Source organism: Hirundo rustica, chromosome 18 (genome assembly GCF_015227805.2).
Source record: "Hirundo rustica isolate bHirRus1 chromosome 18, bHirRus1.pri.v3, whole genome shotgun sequence".
In the NCBI taxonomy this organism is placed as follows: domain Eukaryota; kingdom Metazoa; phylum Chordata; class Aves; order Passeriformes; family Hirundinidae; genus Hirundo; species Hirundo rustica.
Window position 1 is genome coordinate 10,805,560 of NC_053467.1, and position 17,932 is coordinate 10,823,491.

Consider the following 17,932-nt stretch of genomic DNA (forward strand, 5'->3'; position numbering starts at 1 on the left):
GCTCCCTGCAGAGCTCCAGGGCCCCCAGCAGCACCGGCCGTCCCCCGTGTCCGTGCTCTGTCAGTGGATCCCAGGGCGTGTCCCTGCTCCCAGCCCCGTTTTCCTCCCCAGCAATCGTTCCTCAGTGTCCCGATGCGGGATTGAGCCTTCCCTCAGCGAAGGCTCCCGACTGCCACGGTCTGTGCCATGGGGGAAGGCGCGGGAGGGAAATAAAAGAGTTTTCCTACGGTTTCTGGTTGTTTGTGCGTGTTGGAGCTGGGGGGGAGCAGCGGGATACGAGCCAGGCTTGGACACCTCCCTGGGAGAGCATCCCGGGATTGCTCAGGGTGGAAAATCCCTCAAAGGTCACCGAGTCCAGGCTCGCTCCAACTGACCACGTCCCCAAGTGCCACATCCACACAGCTTTAGACCCCGCCAGTAACGGGGTCTCCACCGCTGCCTGGGGCCCTTCCAGTGCCTTTCCCATGAAGGAATTCCTCCTGCTGTCCAAGCTGGCCCTCCCCTGGCGCTATTTTGGGCAGTTTCCTCTTGTGCTGTCCCCGGGAGCAGAGTTTATCCACTCCCATGGACTGAAAGTTTGGCTCTGAGCCCGTCCACGCAAATAAAACAAACCACTCCAAAACACCTGGGATTCTTTTTCTTCCCGTCACAATTTCCAACACGAACGGGGGATTGTGGGATTTGAATACAACAACCTCACACCCACGTTCTCTGCTTACAGCAGCATCTCCCATGGAGCCGGATCCTGCCTGGCCGTGGATCTGCTTCTCCCTTCGGGGCTGGAAGAGCCCTTAAAGCTCAATCCCGTTCCACCCCATCCTGGATGGATTTTGGGGGAATATCCCGGCTCTCAGAGCGGTGCTTTTGGAATGGGAGAATGGGCAAACACCCCCAGCCCTGTTCGAACCAAACCCCCCCCCAACCCAAAGGGCTCTGAGGACGAAACCTCCCGGCGAGTGTGGAGGGACAGCGGCACCCGCAGGCCGCGGAGCCCGACCCGTTTCCCCGGGAAACGGGGAAGAAAAAGAGAACGCAATTAAATAAACAAACAAACGAAATAAAAATAAATAAAGCGGCGTTTTCGCCCTCCGGCCGCTTCGCCATGGCAACGCGGCTATGCCCGGCACAAAGATGGCGGCGCTGCCATGGCAACGGCATACGGGCGTGGCCGTGCCCGGCACAAAGATGGCGGAGCTACCGTGGCAATGGCGCTCGGGCGTGGTTGTGCCCGGCACAAAGATGGCGGTGCTGCCATGGCAATGGCGCTCGGGTGCGGTTGTGCCCGGCACAAAGATGGCGGCGCTGCCATGGCAGCGGTATTCGGGGCGCGGTTGTGCCCGGCACAAAGATGGCGGCGCCGCCCCGCCGTGCCACCCGGAAGCGCCGTCCCCTTCCCGTGCCCAAGATGGCGGCGGCGGCCCCGCCGGCCCGGGCCGTGCCCGGTGCCGGTGATGTGGCGGCCATGGCGGCCCGCGGCGCCGAGGCCGAGGCGCTGTTCGAAGCCCACACGGCGGCCGAGCTGCGGGCGGTGGAGCGGCGGCTGCGCTCCGGCATCGAGCAGAAGCGGGAGGAGCTGCGGCAGATGGTGGGCGAGCGCTACCGCGACCTGATCGAGGCGGCCGACACCATCGCCGAGATGCGGCGGAGCGCCGAGCGCCTGCTGGGCGCCGTGCGGGGGCTGCAGCGCGGCGGCACGGCCCGGCCCGGCCCCGCCGGCACGGTGAGGGGCGGCCGCGGAGTCCCTCTTTGCCCCTTCGACCCGTTCATTTCCCCCACTCCATCCCCCTCCCTGCCTCTTCTCGCCCCGTTTCCCACCCTCTCCTCCCCATCCCTTCTCCTCCCCACTCATGCCGTCTTTTCCCCCCCTCTTTTATCTCTGTTCGCTCATCCCCTCTTTCTCCTCCGACCCCTGCGTGCCCTCTCCAGGTTCGCCCAGCGGGTCACCAGAGTTTCTACGGGGCGGCGGCGCAGCTGAAGCTGCTGCTGGAGGTTCCCGAGCAGGTTTGGGGGGCGGTGGAGGGCGGCCGCTACCTGCCCGCGGCCCGGCTCCACCTGCTCGGGGCTCACCTGCGCCGGCAGCTGCAGCTGGACACCCCCCGAGCCCGCTCCAGCCCCATCCTCGCCCGCTTCCCCATCCTGCTCCGGCAAGTGGCAGCTGCCAGCCATCTCAGGTGCGCCGGGGATGGGGCGTGGGACGGGCTGGCTGAGGTGGGAAGGGCTGGGTGAGGCCCTGGCACAGGTTACCCTGAGAAAATTTGGCTGTCGTATCCCTGGAAGCGTCCCAGTGCCCTGTCCTGGCAGCTTGGAGCAGCCTGGTTCTAGGGATTTGGAACGGCTTGATCCTAAAGTTCCCTTTTGGCCCAAACCGTTCCCCTGGGTCAGACACAGCCTGGGGAAGGCAGGGTGGAAATGAGCTGCAGTGAGGTGAGAAAATTCCTAACCTGGCCCAAGAGGCTCTGCCCCTGGATCCCACTGGCAGGGTCCGCGGGCTGTGTGAGGTGTCAAAGCTGGGAGCAGTGCTCCAGGAATGCCCCTGGAAAGCTGGCAGGCAGGGCAAGAGGGAAGTGAGGGAATATCCCGTGGCCAGCAAGCACATCCTGGGGGCTGCAGCTGACAGGGACATGGGGAATCCATCAGGTAACAGGGCTGACAGGGATTCAGGGAGATCCTTTCCAACCCAAACCATCCCACGAGCCTGGGACAAAAAACATCTCACGGGTGCTGTAATATCCAGATATAAATGGGCCAGGCTGGAAAAAGCGACGCTTTGGCCGTCACCGCCCCAGCCCAGCCGAGTGTGCGGCTCAGGCAGTGACTCCAGCTGGTTCCTGTGGCAGATCCACCATCCTGCAGGAGAGCAAGGCCCTGCTGCGCTGCCGGACGGGCTCGGACCAGGCGGTGGCAGAAGCCCTTTGTGCCATCATGCTGCTGGAGGACAGCTCCCCACGCCAGGCCCTGGCTGATTTCCTGCTGGCCAGGAAACTGGCCATCCAGCAGCTGCTCAACCAGCCACACCACGGTCAGTGCCACGGGGCCGCTCCCCGGGGAGCTCGGGCCGAGCCTTCCTTCACCCCGCAGCGGGGAGGGGCGATTCCCGCAAATCTGGGACACTGCAAGACAGCAGGGAAATGAACGGCTCTCGGGGGGTTAGGCCAAGCCCGGCCGCAGTGGGGAAGCAGGTGGGGCGTGAGGCCGGGTCCTTTGCCCTCCGTAGCAGGGAGCACAGGCCATGGAACGCGGTGCCACGGGCCCGTGCCGGAGGGCGGCCTTGGCTCAGCGTCACCCCTCCGCAGGCGCAGGTATCAAAGCTCAGGTGTGCTCCCTGATGGAGCTGCTGACCACCACGCTGTACCAGGCCCACGCTCTCTTCTACACCGTGCCCGAGGGGACGGCCCCGGACCCAGCCCTGCCCTGCGGGATGCTCTTCTCCACCCTGGAGAGCACCACGGGCCAGAACCCCGCAGGTGAGCCCCGCGCCTGCCCAGATGTGCAGGAGGGAGGGTGCCCCGTGCCGGGCTGATCCCGACTGTGATTCCAGGGAGAGGAGGGGTGCTGGAGGAGGATCTGAAGCTGAGCAGCTGGTTCAAGTACCTGCCCGAGTCGGTGGTGGAATTCCAGCCGGCCCTGCGGACCCTGGCACACCCCATCAGCCAGGAGCACCTCAGGGAGACCCTGCAGCAGTGGATCAACATGTGAGCGGGACAGGGCAATCCCAGCCTGGCCGACTTCCTCCTCATCCCCTCACCCTCCTCATCCTTCACCCTCATTTCAGCAGCCAGAGGCAGCACAGCACACCCAGGAACCTGTGCCAGGGCCTCACCGAGGTGAAACTTTGCCTCCAGGTGCAGCGATGACATCAGGACGGGGGTCAGGACCCTGCTGGTGTACGTGAAGAGCATGAAGGGGCTGGCAGGGATCCGTGACGCCGTGTGGGATCTGCTGTCCAGCGAGTCCAGCAGCCACAACTGGGAGGCCGTGTGCCGGCGCCTGCTGGACAGGCCCGTGTCCTTCTGGGAGGAGCTGCTGCAGCAGCTCTTCCTGGACAGGCTGCAGGTGGGTGCTGCGCTGTGGGGAGCCTCGCTCTGCACCCACAGTCATCTCACCCAGCCCGCAGTGCGCTGTGTTTACAAAGCACGCTGAAATCGGTTTTTTTTTCTCCTGGTTCTGTTGCAGACTCTGACCCAAGAAGGCTTCGACTCCATTTCAAGCAGCTCCAAGCAGCTGCTGGCCGCGGCCCTGCAGGAACTGGAAGTGAAAGCGGGCAGCGGCGCCCTGAGCAAGCAGATGCAGCTGGAGCACAACGTGGCGCTGTTCCTGTGGTCGGAGAGCCCCGGGGACCTGCCGGGGGACGCGGCGTGGGTCAGCGTGGGGCAGCGCGGGCCCTTCGCCCGCAGCGGGCTGGCCACGAAGGCGCGGGCGCTCACTCCGCGCGTGCAGAGCTTCTGCTCCGCGCTGGACTCCGAGCTGAAGGCCAGGCTGGAGGATGTCCTGTCCTATCTCCCCGGGGACGACTCGGTCCCCAAGGAGCCCGCGGTGCCGCCGCGCTCCGCCTTCGACCGCTTCGCCGACGCCGGCACGGTGCAGGGGCTGCTGCGCGAGCGCTGCGTCGCCTGCGTCCAGCACCTCCTGGGCTGCGTCCGCGAGCGGCTGCAGAGCGCCCGGAGCCAGCTGCATGCCCCCGGGGACGCCGGGCTCAACGCCGTGCTCTTCATGGCGAGGCTGTGCCAGGCGCTGCCCGAGCTGTGCCCTCACCTGCAGCGCTGCGTGCTGGGCCGGGCGGGCGGCGCCGAGCCGGCGCCCAAGGAACCGCGCTCCGCCAAGAAGCTGGGCAAGGGCAAAGCCCAGGAGGTGTCCCCCGAGCTGGCCAAGTGGCAGGAGGTGAAGGCAGAGCTCCTGCAGCAGAGCCTGCTGGCTTATCAGCTCTGGAGCTCGGCTGTCACCAAAGTAAGGAGCCGCTTCCCTCCGCAGAGATGATTTTTGGGGAGGGGTTCCCGGGCCGGGGCTGCCGAGAGCTGCCTGTGCTGCTGCCCGGGCAGAGAGGGCTGGCTCCGGTGGGGTGGTGTCCATGGGATTCACTTTGGGAGGAGCAGGGATGCAGCAGGTCACAGGCAGGGCGGGCTGGCCTCGGCCCTGGTAGAGCTGGCCCTGTAATCGAGGCTTTCATTTTTGTGCTCCAGGACCTGGTTCAGTGCTTCACCCAGACGTTGCTGCTTGACACAGCTGGGTCTGTCCTGGCCACGGCCACCAGCTGGGATGAGATCGAAATCCAGGAGGAAACCGAGTCTGGGAGCAGCGTGACGTCCAAGATCCGGCTGCCCGTGCAGGTATGAGGAACAGGCTGTGGGAGGAGCCCAGCGCTGCGTTCCAGAACCACTCGCTGAGCTGCTGGGGAGGTTGGCTGGTGTCACGAGCAGAGGACAAACGCTCCGTGCTGCTCTTTGAGACACTCACCTCGTGAGGACAGGGGTCAGGGGAAGGAAATGGGTCATTGTCACTGTTTATCTCTATGAGTAAGGTTGGCTCAGATCCTGTAGAACTGAGCCAGAGGAGGACATGGGCCTGATTTAAACACAGAGGTCGCAGGGGAGAGATTCCATGGAAGCTGGATGCGTTGAAGGACGGGGCTGCAGCAGTGGGAGTGTGGAATGCCAAGGGAACTGTGGCGTGTGGCTTCCCAGGGCTGAGCTGGTGGCACAGGAAGGACCTCAGAGGGTGGCAGGGGGAGGAGGGCCAGGCCTGGAGTGAGCTCTGTGTTTGCACAGCGCGGGAGGGCTGGACAGGGAAATGCACTGAACCTTCTCCAGTGAATTGTGAGAATTCAGGAGGCCCAGGAGATGAGGGAGGAACAGCCCCAGGGAGTGGGTGAAGAGAGCAGGGTGACAGAAGATGCACAAAAAATTCTCTTCTCACCGCACTCAGTGCCTGATAAAGTCTTTTTTGGGCACTTTGGGAGCTGCTGTACCCCAAAATCCGTGGTGTCAGTAAACCAGACCCCATGAGCTGCCTGAGCCAAGCCGTGGGGCAGAGCTTTGTGGCTGCTGAGGAAGCGGGACGCTCCCAGCGCCCACCTGAAGGGATGTGGAAGGGAAGGGAGTTTACAGAGCAGCTGCAAATGAACTCCCTCCTCCTCCGCAGCCCTCGTGGCACGCGCAGTGCCTCCTGTTCAGCCTGTGCCAGGAGGTGAACAGGGTTGGTGGTCACACCCTGCCCAAGGTCACGCTGCAGGAGCTGCTGAGGAGCTGCATGGCTGAGGTGCTCGCTGCCTACGAAAAGCTGGTGCAGCAGAAGCAGGAGAAGGTACCCGGGTGTGGGATGGGCTGGGAATGCAGGGACACATCCAGCTCCTGGAATGAAAATGCCTGTTCATGACAGCTGGAGAAAACCCTTAAAGTCACCCTGCCTGCCCCAAAATGGAGGCAGAAGGGGAGCAGACACCAGAGTTCACGCTCTGCTTGTGCCCTGGGGTTGGTGTTCTCAAATGTTCCTCCTTGGGCAGCCTCCCCTGTGCCAGGGAGAGCCCCATTCCTGCCTGTGCCGTTTGCAGAGGCCGGACAGCTTCCCCCTGACCCAGAGCAGGGCTCTGCAGTTACTCTACGACCTGAGGTACCTCAGCATCATCCTGACGGCCAAGAGCGAGGACACAAAACCCAGCAGGATCAAGCAGGACTCCGGGTATGGCACATTCTGGGGTTCACATCCTCCAGCAGTGCTTTGGGGGGCCCTAAAGCAGGGCAAGCTTCAAGCCCTGACACTGCACAAACACCAACTGCCCTCCCTGTGTCCATAGGATCCCCCTGGAGACAGCAGTTAAACTCCCAGCCAAGCCTTGTGTTAGCTCCAGCCCTGGGGGGTACCACGGGGAGCAGGTTCCTGCTGCTGGGGTTGTGTAATAAGAGCTGGAAACCCTTGGGGCAGCCACAGTTCTGCTGAGTAATTCCTGCTCTGCTCCAGAGTCACCCCGGACAGGAAATCCCTGGCTGCTTCAGAGCTGGCATCACCGGGATGTCACCCCTGACAGGAGCCCTCTGCTCTGCCTGCAGGATCGAGAAGGTCATCGACTTCCTGGAGGGACACATCGACCCCTTCGACCTGGATGTCTTCACCCCACACCTGAACAGCAACCTGAACCGCCTGGTGCAGAGAACCTCGGTAGGGAGCGGGGAGCAGGGCTGCAAACGCCTTCAGCAGGGCAGCTGGGGTGGCTTTAAACTGCTTAATGCCTCGAGATAAGCACTGGCACTTCCTTGGCAAGGGGAAGAGCCATCAGTGCCAGCTGGAGATAAGAGGAGCCGGCCGAGCCGGTCCCACGTGTGGGGCTGGCTGAACTTTATCTAACAGCGCTCACTGGAGCCTGTGCAGCTCTTAACTGGGTCTGGGACTCGGCTGTGGGAAGAATTAAACACAGAGCTGAGAGGGGGAAGGGAGACACTTGGTGTTCAAACTCAGCGCTGATGGAGTGCCGTGGACTCACCGCGTGCTGCGGGGGCAGCTCTGCAGGAACCCCAAATCCAGGCAGCTCCCGGTGCCTTCCAGCTTCTCTTCCCCAAATCCAAGCAGCTCCTGGTGCCTTTCCAGGTTCTCTTCGGCCTGCTGACTGGGTCAGAGAACCAGTACACGAGCAGGGGCGGCGCGCTGAGCTCGCAGGAGCTCCACAACATCCTGCCCTTAGCGTCCAGCCAGATCAGGTGAGGCACTCGGCTCTTCCAGGCATTCTCCTGCCTCCGGGAAGCTGCTTCCCACATTTCTTCCTTCCATTTCTTAAGGTTTGGACTTCTGCCACTGAGCATGTCAAGCTCGAGGAAGACCAAGTCCACTGCCAGGAGCACAGAAAGAGTCCAGGTTGGTGTTTGAACTGAGCTGTAAAAACAGGAATATTTTCCCAGCATTCGTTGTCCCCCCCCCCCAACACTGGAGTTCTTGGGGAAAGAAGAAAATAGCCGAACATTATTTCACCTGATTTTTATTTTCAGTAAAATGAATCATTATGGCAGCACAGCAGGGGACGGGGTGGATTTCTCCAGGACCCTCCCAAACCCCACCCTTTGCCCCTGTGGTTTTGGGGCCGCTGCTCTGCAGCAGAGGCAGGGGGAGGGTTTACGTGGGTGAGGGCAATGCATCAAAGACAACTCATTAAATAGGGCTGCAAGAAAGGCTGAAGGTAATGCTTGAACTCCTTTCCAGTGGGATGCTGCCCTGTAACCCCCGAGGAGGCCTGGCCAGGTACCCCAGCTGTGTGAGGAGTTTCCTGCTGCTCTCCTGCTGCTGAGCTGTAGCAGCCAATCTTTCTGTTGCTCCATTCCCCCCCCCCGGGTTTAAAACATCTGCCTGGATGGAGCTCTGTGTGCTGGCTGAGAGCTAAGGAATACCTCAGTGCTGTGGGAAGCAGCAATTAATGCTTCCTTCGCTTATCGCCAGCCCAATCTGTCCGTGCTGGTCTTGGCAACCGGGACAAGTTGTTGAGTCTTGACAAGAGCCAAGACAAAGAGGTGAAGGCCTGGTTTTACCAGTGGCATTTGAGATGATGTTCAATTTGCAGCTCCCCTTCTGCATTACCCAGAGCCACAAAGGACCAGGCCCAGCAGAAGGGGTGTTTAAAAGCCCACTATTTCCCAGTAAAGGTATTCCTTACCTCTCACAGCTCAGCTGGACTAGAGCATAGAAGCGTGCGGCGATGTCTGGCTCGTTCTGTCACTCCCCTCAGCTGCTGTGCTGTGCTCAGCACACCTGTGTCCTGTGCTAGCCACACCTCCCAGGAGCCCTGACAGGTGCTTGCTCCTTCTTCAATGCTTAAAACTCTTCTGGAGAGGTTCAAATCTGCACTTCTCCAAGAACAGCTCCTGCAGGGGCACCAGCTGTGCTTCTACCACGCTGCGACCCCTTGCTGTGGGTGCCGCGGCCCCTGCCCTGCTGCTCACAGGGTCTTGCTGAGCGTTCAGGGCTTTGAAGAGCATCGAGTGACATCTGCCAAGTGCCCGTTGCTGCCAGCAGCGAGGTGCTGTGCTGTGGCCCCGTGTGTGTCTGTCAGTAACCCAGCGGTGACACCGCTCCGGCAGCAGCGGCTGTGCCGCGGTTCCACCTCGCACCTTGCGTTGCTGAGGGGACAGGGGAGCCCCGGGGCTGCTGTGACGCTCTGAGTCGCTTTTGTCTTTCCAAAGGGCCAGGCTGCAGCTGCTGTGCTGCCCCGGGAGGACGAGGGGGCACGGCCAGGGTCCCTGTTCCGGCAGCTCATCACCGACGACGAGGACGCGGCGGCACCGTCGCTCTTCAAGCTGGGCTGGCTCTCGGGCATGACCAAGTGAGGCAGCAAGCAATAAAACTGCTCTGGGTGTTTGTCTTCCGTGAGATCTCTCTGTCCCCCGACACCTGCGGGATTGTCAGTGCTTCCCCCATCCTCAGGCAGGGCAGGGCGTGTCACGGGAGCCAGGCACAGCTTGGATTGTCCTTGTCCCCCTTGGCTGCTGGAACAGAGCTGCTCTTTCACCTCCTATCCTTACATTGTTAAAAATCAAATTCGAGAGAAAAAAAAAAAATAATAATGCCAAAACAACCTACAGGCTAACAGCAAACAAAACATTTCACAGCTGGAGAAGGGTGAGACGCCTGTGTCCTCCAGGCACCGCCACCAGCCTGCTCTGAGCGGCCCCTGCAGCACCTGCCCGACCTGTCCTGGCCATAATTTCACATTTCCCTTCCAGTCTGCAGCAGTGAAGCTGCTGAGAGAAGACTCACCACCCTGAGCTGGGTGGGAGCTCCCAGGCCTGAGGACCTGCACTCGCTGCTCCTATTCTCACTAACCCTAAACGCTCAAATAATTATGTTGCCCAAATGGTTTTTTAACTAGTTTATTGAAATTAAAAAAAAGACTTATAAAACTGAAGAGGAACGCTTAAAGAGAACTTTACAGAAAGCAACAACTTGCTAACAAACAGATTAGGCAGTCGATTGGAATTGGACAGTTTGCAATCCTATAACACACAACTCTGGACTCCTCAGTCTCCTCTTGCCACGTACTTTAGAACCACCCCAAAAAGAATCCTATAAAAATTGCTTCAAAGCCCCTTTTGCATTGCAATAGTGCAGCAAACCACAAGTAAACAATCTCCTGTTAACCTGTTATTTCAAATATAGACTGAAAAGGCAACAGGCAATTTTGTGCAATTCCATTTTAACAAACTTTGAAGTTGAAATATCAAATCTACACAGTGCTGTCCCTTCACAGAAGGCAGGGAGCTGCTGGGTCATCATGTAGGGAGGCGTCCCCGGCTCTGTAGGCTGTGGAAGTGGGCTTCCTTCAGGATCTGGTTGATGTGGAAGTAAGGACCTTGGCTTAGTGCAGACTGCTCATGGAAGGGCTGGGAGGAGACAGGGCTGGATCCTGCAATCCTGGGGTTGAGGCTGGACTCTGCTCTGTCGGGGCTGTTGATGCTGCTGCTGCTACAGCTGCTGCTGCTGCTGCTCCCGCTGTCACTGCTGGAGGACTGGGACACACAGAGGGTGAACAGCAACATCAGACACTCCTTCCTCACCCCGCAGAGGCAAAGCTTTAGGATAAATCCCTCCCTTCCACCTTTTCAGCCTGATGGACTGACTCAATCCACCTTGGCACGGAGGGGTGGCTGTTGCCCACGCCAGTGTCACAGAGCTGAAGGGACAAACCTTCACCCGGGGTTCAGCGACCTCCAGGGTGTTGGATTTCAACCCTCCCCAGTTAAACCCCTCAGCTCTGCCCCCAGCCCTACGTTTGCACTAGTGAGGTTTGCTGGAGCGATCCGAGAGCTGGAAAATAAAGACCACTCCCAGGGAGCTGCACGTGGCAGCGCAGGCAGGCAGGGCAGGGCTGGCGCTTCTGCTCTAGCAGAGGTTTGAGGGGAGCACCATGCAAAGCATTCTCCTACAAGGCAATCTAAAGTGAGATCTGAAGCATCCAAAGCAAGAGGCTGTGGGAAACAGAAATGCACACAGCACCCAACTGAAGTCTTTGAACACCCCAACATGGAGTGCTCTTCCCCCAGTTAAGTACTCCATGTCGGTGTTAGCTGCAAGTGTTCCACAGCAATTCCTCACCCATTTACTGGACATGACAGTGAAAGAGCAACGGGCACCAAGGAATTCCTCATGCAGCAAAAAAAGAACGCAGCATCTGACTGGAATAACAGGCCAGGGCTCATTTGCCAGCATTTAGGATAACCACCTTTGACGGGAACGGCTGGAAGAGCATTTGCCATCATCACAAGGGATTCAAAGGCATAAAACACCACTTTAAGGGCTGCTAAAGAAAGGTTCCATTTGCTCCAGCTGGAATATTTTAGCTTGTGTGATCTGTTGGTCAGGACCCGCAAATATCTGGGTGAGTCAATCAGCAAGTGGCCACTCTGCCACCCCATAAATGATTCATAAAAACAGACTGAGTAAGTGACAGCAGCTAAAAAAAATCGACATTTCTTTAAGGATTAAGCCACAGAAGTCACAGCTTTGTGGCCACAGCAGAAGAGGACAAATGTCACAAAATCCTCAGGGATTTACCAATCAGCACCGCTGCAAGAGGGGCTTCGCCTGGAGTAAATGAGGAACGGTGCAAACTGCACCCAGCATTTTGGAGTAAATCAGGAACGGTGCAAACTGCACCCAGCACTTTGGAGTAAATCAGGAACGGTGCAAACTGCACCCAACATTTTGGAGTAAATGAGGAACGGTGCAAACTGCACCCAGCACTTTGGAGTAAATCAGGAACGGTGCAAACTGCACCCAGCACTTTGGAGTAAATCAGGAACGGTGCAAACTGCACCCAGCAGTGTGTTTGGAGTAAATCAGGAACGGTGCAAACTGCACCCAGCACTTTGGAGTAAATCAGGAGTGGTACAAACTGCACCCAGCACTTTGGAGTAAATCAGGAGTGGTACAAACTGCACCCAGCAGTGTGTTTGGAGTAAATCAGGAGTGGTACAAACTGCACCCAGCAGTGTGTTTGGAGTAAATCAGGAGTGGTACAAACTGCACCCAGCAGTGTGTTTGGAGTAAATCAGGAGTGGTACAAACTGCACGCAGCAGTGTGTTTGGAGTAAATCAGGAGTGGTACAAACTACACCCAGCGCTTTGGAGTAAATCAGGAACGGTGCAAACTACACCCAGCAGTGTGTTTGGAGTAAATCAGGAACAGTGCAAACTGCACCCAGCAGTGCGTGCAGAGCCCAGGGGCACTGTGGATGTTTGTGGTGGAACACAACCCTGCCCCCGGCCCTGATCTCCCATCGATCCTGACCATCCAACCCTGACAAATTCCTTTGTTTTGCTAAGCACCAAAAATGCTTCAGCTCAGTGGGAGCACAGCAAGCCAAGCCAAGGGCCCCGGGCTGAGAGGAGGGAGAAACACACAGCGGGGTCATTCCCGAGGGAGCACAGATGGAACTACGGGAGCAACCAGCTCCTCTTCCTAAACCTAGAGAGGGAGAGAGCCCCGGAAGGACAGGGAGGAGCCGGGGGCGGTGCTGGGCAGCGCAGCTGCTGTTGCAGAGCAGCACAAAGAGTCACACGCGATGCTGGAGGGGGTGACAGCAGCCTCGGAGAGAAACCCACCGCACAGGACACTTTGTTTCCTTTTAGTCTGCGCTCCTTAGTGAGCTTCGTTACAGCCACCTTCTGCAAATCAAGGTAAAAATCCAAATGAGAACCGGGCCTCGCTCGCCGCTCGCCTTCCACATCCCGACAAACGTTTTCCAGCTGTTAGTAGCGATTATTTTGTGCAGCTTGTGAAGCTGGCAGCGTGTCCTGGGGCGTGCTTCTGACACCTCGGGCTGGTGACAGATGGGCTTTGTCAGGCCCTCTTTATTTCCAGTTCTCTAAGGCAAGGGTTCACTAGCACGGGCACCCCTCCAGCACTGCCCGCTCACATGGAACACCTACCATGTCCCCAGGCCGCGGTGCACGTTCTGAAACGCATTTGGACTACAATCAGACAAGAAAAGAATCCTTAAAGTCATCAAGTCAGCAAGGCAGGCATCAACAAAGCTTTGCAGGGGCGAAGGCAGGCAGCCCAGTGACATTTCTGAATACTCTCAACTATCAAAAGGGCGTCTTCAAGGTTTAACTGGGCTCAGTAACCCTTGACATCACGCCTCAAGTTTGAGAACAAACAAATGTCCTGTTCAGTGTGCAGATCTGGGACAAGCCCTCATGACAGGGACTGGAGAAAAGAGCCACTCTGCCCCTGCTGCTCTCAACATCTTCCAGGATGAGCTTAACAGAGCCACGATCTGGTTTTAGTTAGAACTGAGGAGCAGCCCTTCCCTGGATGGTGGGGGGACAAGAACTTTGGTTTGATCTCTGCCAAGAACCCAGCAGTGTTTCAGTCCTGGCCAGAACAAAGAGGAACTATGAGAAATTCGGGTTTGCAGAAGTTATTCAGGAAGGAAAGGGTCAGCCAGAACACTCGGACTCGCTTCCTTCCCTGGGAAAAATGAGAGCAAAGGGTTTGCATGGGTGACTGCCCAGGCTGCTGGGGAATCTCAGCGTTCCCATGAGCGGGATCCCCTTGGAGGATCCACTACAACTTCTCCTGGCTGGATTTGGGGACAAACAATGGATTTCTGACTAAATACAGAGCAAACAACAGGGCTGAGCTCCTGGAAAAGGGAGGACAGGCTGAACAGGAAGCGAAATTCCGTGGCAAAGGCTCTGCCTCGCTAATGTTTAACGCTGGCTGTAGCTCCAGCCCCGTGTCTGTGCCTGTCCCTGCACTGAGCCCAGAGCAGAGGTTTCTGTCACCTCAGGGTGGCTGTGACTCCTCCAGGAGCAGCAGGAATGGCACATCCTTACAGCAGCTGGCCAAAAAGCAGCGCTGATGGAGACTGAAGAGAATCTGTTCCCGTCCTGTGAAGGCTGGAGGTCAGGGGTGCTGCCTGTCCTGAGCGAAAGGACAATCCAGGGGGAGAAAACAGCAATTCCTTTGGAACTGGGTGTGATTTGGATGAGCAGTGGGACTCAAAGTGAGGGACTGAGGGATAACATCACAGAACAGCCCAGGTCTGAACTGCCACTAAGGAAAAACCTCCCTGCGCCTCATTCTCCAGAGCAAAATGCGCAAAACAAAAAAAAACGGGAAGAGTTCCTGCCAAAAGCCAAGCCCTGCATAAAACACACCTGGTTGCCATCCTGAGGTTGTGCTCTCAGAGACGCCTCGCTCTGCAAGAGGCAAGAGTCAGTTTGAACCAAAACAGGCCAGAGGAATCAGGACTTCAGGAAATGTTTCACAAAAAGCAGGCGTGCGACGCCCTGCGATGAAAAGCGACTCTCACGTGCTCTGGGAAGTCACAAACTGCTCCCAGGAAATATCCCCAAACCAGCGGGGTTTTTTAACCAGCAAGAGGTGTCTTTGCACACAGCGAAGTATCAGGAAGCCAAATACAAGTGTTCCAAACTGGCTGAGACTTTCCAAGGGACACCAATCAGAAGCACTCGTGCACAATCAGCACAAGGATTTCTCCCTTTGGCACAGGAAGTCCTTAACCAAATGTTGGAATAATACAGATTTAATCTCGTGGCCTGGATTTCTGGGCATGCTCAGTTCAGGGATCCGAGAGGAAAACAAGCCAAAAAAAAAAAAAAAAGGCTCTATTCATCAGGAGAAAACATTGGGAATTCTGTTCCCTGGAGAACGGGGCCGTGGTGCTGGAGAAGCTGTGTCCACATTCCTCAGCAGTGAGAGCTCCTCCCTGCCTCACACCAGGGTTTAATGCGTTAAAAACCGGAGTTTCACCAGGCAGGTGCATGCAAGAAGCAGAGTCTCAGTCAGGCTGAGCAGTGGCCTTGCCCCGGGTGTTTACACGACAAGCAAAGGTGCTTCTGCCACTCACCAGGATGGGGGTTCTCCTGATATCCTTAATTTCATTACTCCTACTTCAATCCCTTGTTCCACGCTAAATCCAGCCACAAAGCTGCTTTAGCCTTTAACTACTCTACACACACCGAGGGGTTTGACCTGTTGGACAAGTGATTCAGTGTCAGAGGGCAGCGGAGCAGGGCTGCTGCTCCCCATCGCGCCCCGAAATGCAAAGCGTCCCTCCTGGAAACACCGCAGCACAGGGCGGCTTTCATCCCAGAGAATTCCTTCATGGAGCACAGCAGCTCTTAAAGCATTTCCACCACATAATTCACTTGTGCAGGTTAAGAGTCTCCCTCACTGCAGGAACATAGAAATATCCATTTGAAACTACTCCCAGATTATAAAAGAGCTCGGAGTTACGCTGCAACTAAATATTTTCCACGAAGCACGATTAGCAGTTGAATAATTGAGTTAATTCTGTAATAATTCAGACTGTAATTGCTCATTACAATCCACCTTCAAAGCGAGGAGGCTCTAAAAAACCAAAGGATTTTTTTCCAAAACCTTCAAAGAAATTAATTTCATTCTATATCATTAACTTCAGAGAGGGAGCCTCTGCTCTGCACCTTCTTTTCCATGAATGTTTTGCAACACGAGGACGTTGCTCCCAGTGAATTTTCAGGTGATTCACCTGGGCAACAACTCAGGAAATCTGGCAGGAATTGGGAAATCAGCATTTTTTAAATTTTTTTTTTTTAAGGAAAGAAATCTCAAATTGTACTGAGAGAACACCTGTCTGGTGAAGGGTAGGGAAACAAGAAAATTTATCCCACATCCAGCAAAAAATCATGGAAAATATGAGGGAAAAAAACCCTGAGTTTGAGTGTTTTAGCTGCGAACAAGTCTTGCCTAAACCGAGCAGCTGTGTCAGAGCATTTTTTCCATATCAGATAAGGCCAGCCTGGAACGTGTTTTGTCTTTTTCCCCACAGCTGATGGTCAGGCAGGGTGAGCACAGGGACACATCCACCCTCAGCATCTCCTCAGCTCTGGCCACAGCCCATCCCACACACCAGAACCAGAAACAGCGGGAAATTATTTCCCTGGGCTGCTGCAAAGGAGGATTTGAAATTTCTTCCCAGAAATATTCAGGGCCGGGGATAACCAGGCTCACTGGAAATGCTGATTTCCAAACCGGTTCAGTGCTGATTTCAATCTCTGGTGTCATCAAGTCAAACCTCAAACGCAAAGCTATGAAATAAAATTGGAAATAAAAAGGCACAGGATATTCTAAGTGCTGTTGAAATGCAGCATGGAAGGAGACTGGATTTGCCTGGGAAGGCTCTCACCTCCGTGTCCCACGAGTCCTGCAGGACAGTGCTCCTGGTGCTACGTTTGGTCTGGGGAATGTGGCCATCATCTTCATTGCCATTCCTTCTCCTCTTCCTGCAGGAGAAAATAAACCATCAGCTCACCCATCCACCTCCTGCCCTGTCCTCTGAAGGCACCCAGAAAAGCAGGAACACCTGACAAACTGGTGCAGGATCTCACAAGATGCTTCCTATCGCTTTAAGGGACGCGGACTCACATTAAACCCATCCTTCGAAATAAACTCCTTTAACAACCGCCAGCCTTGCACATCTAGGAATAATCCCTGGGCTCAGAGTGACACCTGACAGGCTGGGGACAGCCCTGGGACGAGTGGCAGCGACCACACTTCCAGCTATTCACCGGCTCACACCACCCCACAACGACTCTCCGGTCTCTCCCCTCTGACACTGTTTGGAGCCCAGTCACATTCCAAACAATCCTATCTCCCATGTGGAAATAAGGTTTTGTCAGGAAACACCTGGCAGAGAACAAACTCTCCCCAGTTTCTGATGGATTTGCCACCCTCTCACAACACCTTGTGCTGTCTGGAAGAGCGGGTACAAGCTTTAACCTCACTTTTAGCCAAATCTCTGCAGGCACCCAGGCAAAGTTTGGAGGAGGATAATGGGGTGGGGACGGTGCTGATATTCCCAGCTTAGAGGAGATAAAGGGAAGACGTCAAAGACCAGGCTGGACAGGACTTAGAACAACCTGGGGCAGTGGAAGGTGCCCCTGCCTGTGGCAGGGGATGAGACTGAAGGACATTTCCAACCCACACCGTTGTGTGATTCTGTGACACCAACACAAGCAGCCGATCCCCAGCAGCATCCCACAATTCCTACACCAACATCAAACGACTCCTCCCCGCCCTACAAACACGACAGCTCAGCCAGGATCTCAGCAGCCTCCAAAAAAACACACCACGGAGCTGTTTCGGTGTGCCTAAAATTAATCCGTGCTCGAATGAGTCAAAACAGACTCGAGGGAGGTATTTATAACTGGCTCCTTTCTTACAGCCCGGCTGTGCAGCAGCCTCAGCTGCCAGGATTTGGCCCACGCCTACAGCCCCGAGCTGCCGAGCTGCTCCCCATCCCTGGGAGCACGGGCACCAAACGCTGTCCATCTGTCCTGGAACACTCTTCGGGGAAGGGATATTCCTCCCTCCACCCCGCGTTTGCCTCTGGATCCTTCCTTTCCTCAACACCCGCAGTGACCTCAGCGGCTTGGACGGGGCCCGGAGCACGCTGGGCTGAGCGAGGCGTCCCTGCCCACGGCACGGGTGGAATGGGAAGGGCTTTAATGTCCCTTCCACCCCAATTCCCTGACCCCACGATCCCCCAGTGCCTCCCAGCTCCCACCCGCCCCACCATGCTCCGCACCCCCCACGTCCCTTCGCCCTCCCGAACGCCCCCGACCTCTCCGCCCGGCACCTTTAACCCCGCGGCCCCAGTTAACCCCTCACAGCGCTCGGGGGCCGCTCTCCCCCTCGCCACCCCTCGGTCCAGCCCCTCCCCTGCTCCGAGCGGCCGAGCCCCCTCCTCCCCTCCCTCAGGCCGCGCCGCGCTCACCCACCTCTGCCTCGCTCCCCGCTCGCTGGGCAGCGGCTGCCGGCAGCTCATGGCGGGCGGGAGGCCGCGGGGAGGCCGCGCTGAGGGCGGAGGCGGCGCTGAGGGGCGGCAGCGCGGCCCGGACCGGCCCCGACCGCCGCTTCCGTCGCTTCCGCCGCTTCCGCCGCCGCCGCCCC

The 17,932-nt window shown here is 57.3% G+C and overlaps 2 protein-coding genes across 4 annotated transcripts; one reads left to right on the forward strand and one right to left on the reverse strand.

Moving 5' to 3' along the window:
- Positions 1-1,348: 1,348 nt before the first annotated feature.
- COG1 (component of oligomeric golgi complex 1) lies at positions 1,349-9,299 on the forward strand. The gene is made up of 14 exons (XM_040081605.2): positions 1,349-1,720; positions 1,927-2,171; positions 2,838-3,019; positions 3,294-3,464; positions 3,539-3,692; positions 3,843-4,053; positions 4,174-4,944; positions 5,178-5,324; positions 6,136-6,297; positions 6,545-6,672; positions 7,041-7,149; positions 7,576-7,685; positions 7,764-7,839; positions 9,156-9,299. Exons 1-14 carry the CDS (start codon positions 1,349-1,351, stop codon positions 9,297-9,299), a joined length of 2,982 nt encoding a protein of 993 aa, XP_039937539.2.
- FAM104A (family with sequence similarity 104 member A) lies at positions 7,945-17,895 on the reverse strand. Of its 3 annotated transcripts, XM_040081602.2 has the most exons (5): positions 17,761-17,868; positions 16,167-16,263; positions 14,137-14,178; positions 12,574-12,636; positions 7,945-10,478 (listed from the first exon to the last, which is right to left on the reverse strand). In XM_040081602.2, exons 1-5 carry the CDS (start codon positions 17,805-17,807, stop codon positions 10,242-10,244), a joined length of 486 nt encoding a protein of 161 aa, XP_039937536.1. In that variant the 5' UTR covers positions 17,808-17,868; the 3' UTR covers positions 7,945-10,241. The 3 variants fall into 3 exon arrangements, with proteins under 3 accessions (XP_039937536.1, XP_039937538.1, XP_039937537.1); XM_040081603.2 differs by lacking the exon at positions 14,137-14,178 and having other exon boundaries at positions 9,827-10,478; XM_040081604.1 differs by lacking the exons at positions 12,574-12,636; positions 14,137-14,178 and having other exon boundaries at positions 17,761-17,895.
- Positions 17,896-17,932: the final 37 nt, after the last annotated feature.